A 783-nucleotide genomic window follows, 5' to 3' on the forward strand; every position below is an offset into this window, starting at 1 on the left:
TGGGTCCCTCCTTCGCCCCCCCTTTTCTCCCGCCGGCCCGGAGCCTCCTCCTCCTTCCCCGCCGCCGCCCGGCCTCCCTCCCTCCCTCCCTGCCTGGGTCCCGGCCTGAGGCGCACCGGGGGAGGCAGACGCGGCGGCGGCCATGATGATTGTGTACAAGCCGCCCGCGGGGGGTGCCGGGAAAAAAAAGGGAGAGAGCGAGGCCCCGCGCTTGGCTTGGCCCCCGCCGGCCGCCGTCGCCCCGCCCCCGCTCCGGCCCAGGGGGCGGGGCTTCCTCGGCCACGCCCCCTCTTCTTCCCCGGCCGCGGCGCGCGGGGCGGACGGCGGGTAGACTGCGCCTGCTCGGGGAGGCTCCGTCCGGAGGGGCCGCCATGGGGCTCGCCGGGGCCGCCGCGGCTTCCGCCTCCCTGGCGCGGGTGAGGTTCGCGCCCAGCCCCACAGGTGAGGCCTCGCAGGGGGAGGCAGGCTGGCAGGCAGCCGAAGGGGGGCATGCGCATCCAAGGCTCCCTCTCTTGAGCCGCGGAGCCTTGTGAGCAGAAATCCTGCTTCCTGAGCTCAGCGGGCATGAAAGTTGGGAGCCATGAGCCATTTGGCTGCTGCATAAAATCAGTTTCCTCTGGAGCCCCGTCCCTTCCTGAGCTGAGACAAAAACGTGTGAGCTGGAGGCTGAAGAAACTGAGCTGGCTCGCACTAAACTCAGCTTAGAGGGAACGCCGGTTGCATTGCATGCCCCCCCCCCCCAGCCGGCCGAAGGGTGCCATCCCGTGCTCCCCCTAGGCTGTG

The 783-nt window shown here is 71.1% G+C and overlaps 2 protein-coding genes across 2 annotated transcripts in view; one reads left to right on the forward strand and one right to left on the reverse strand.

Moving 5' to 3' along the window:
* UBFD1 (ubiquitin family domain containing 1) overlaps positions 1-209 on the reverse strand; it is a 14,132-nt gene extending 13,923 nt beyond the window's left edge. The window contains exon 1 of the mRNA XM_015429741.1: positions 117-209. Coding sequence (XP_015285227.1) covers positions 117-144 — 28 coding nt within the window. The 5' untranslated portion in view covers positions 145-209. The remainder of the gene's footprint in view (positions 1-116) is intronic.
* A 92-nt stretch (positions 210-301) lies between these two features.
* Positions 302-783, forward strand: part of EARS2 (glutamyl-tRNA synthetase 2, mitochondrial) — an 11,424-nt gene continuing 10,942 nt past the window's right edge. The window contains exon 1 of the mRNA XM_015429738.1: positions 302-441. Within this exon, the coding sequence (XP_015285224.1) occupies positions 372-441 (70 nt within the window). The 5' untranslated portion in view covers positions 302-371. The remainder of the gene's footprint in view (positions 442-783) is intronic.

The sequence above is a fragment of the Gekko japonicus genome, unplaced genomic scaffold (genome assembly GCF_001447785.1).
Source record: "Gekko japonicus isolate JY-2015 unplaced genomic scaffold, Gekko_japonicus_V1.1 scaffold894, whole genome shotgun sequence".
NCBI lineage: Eukaryota > Metazoa > Chordata > Lepidosauria > Squamata > Gekkonidae > Gekko > Gekko japonicus.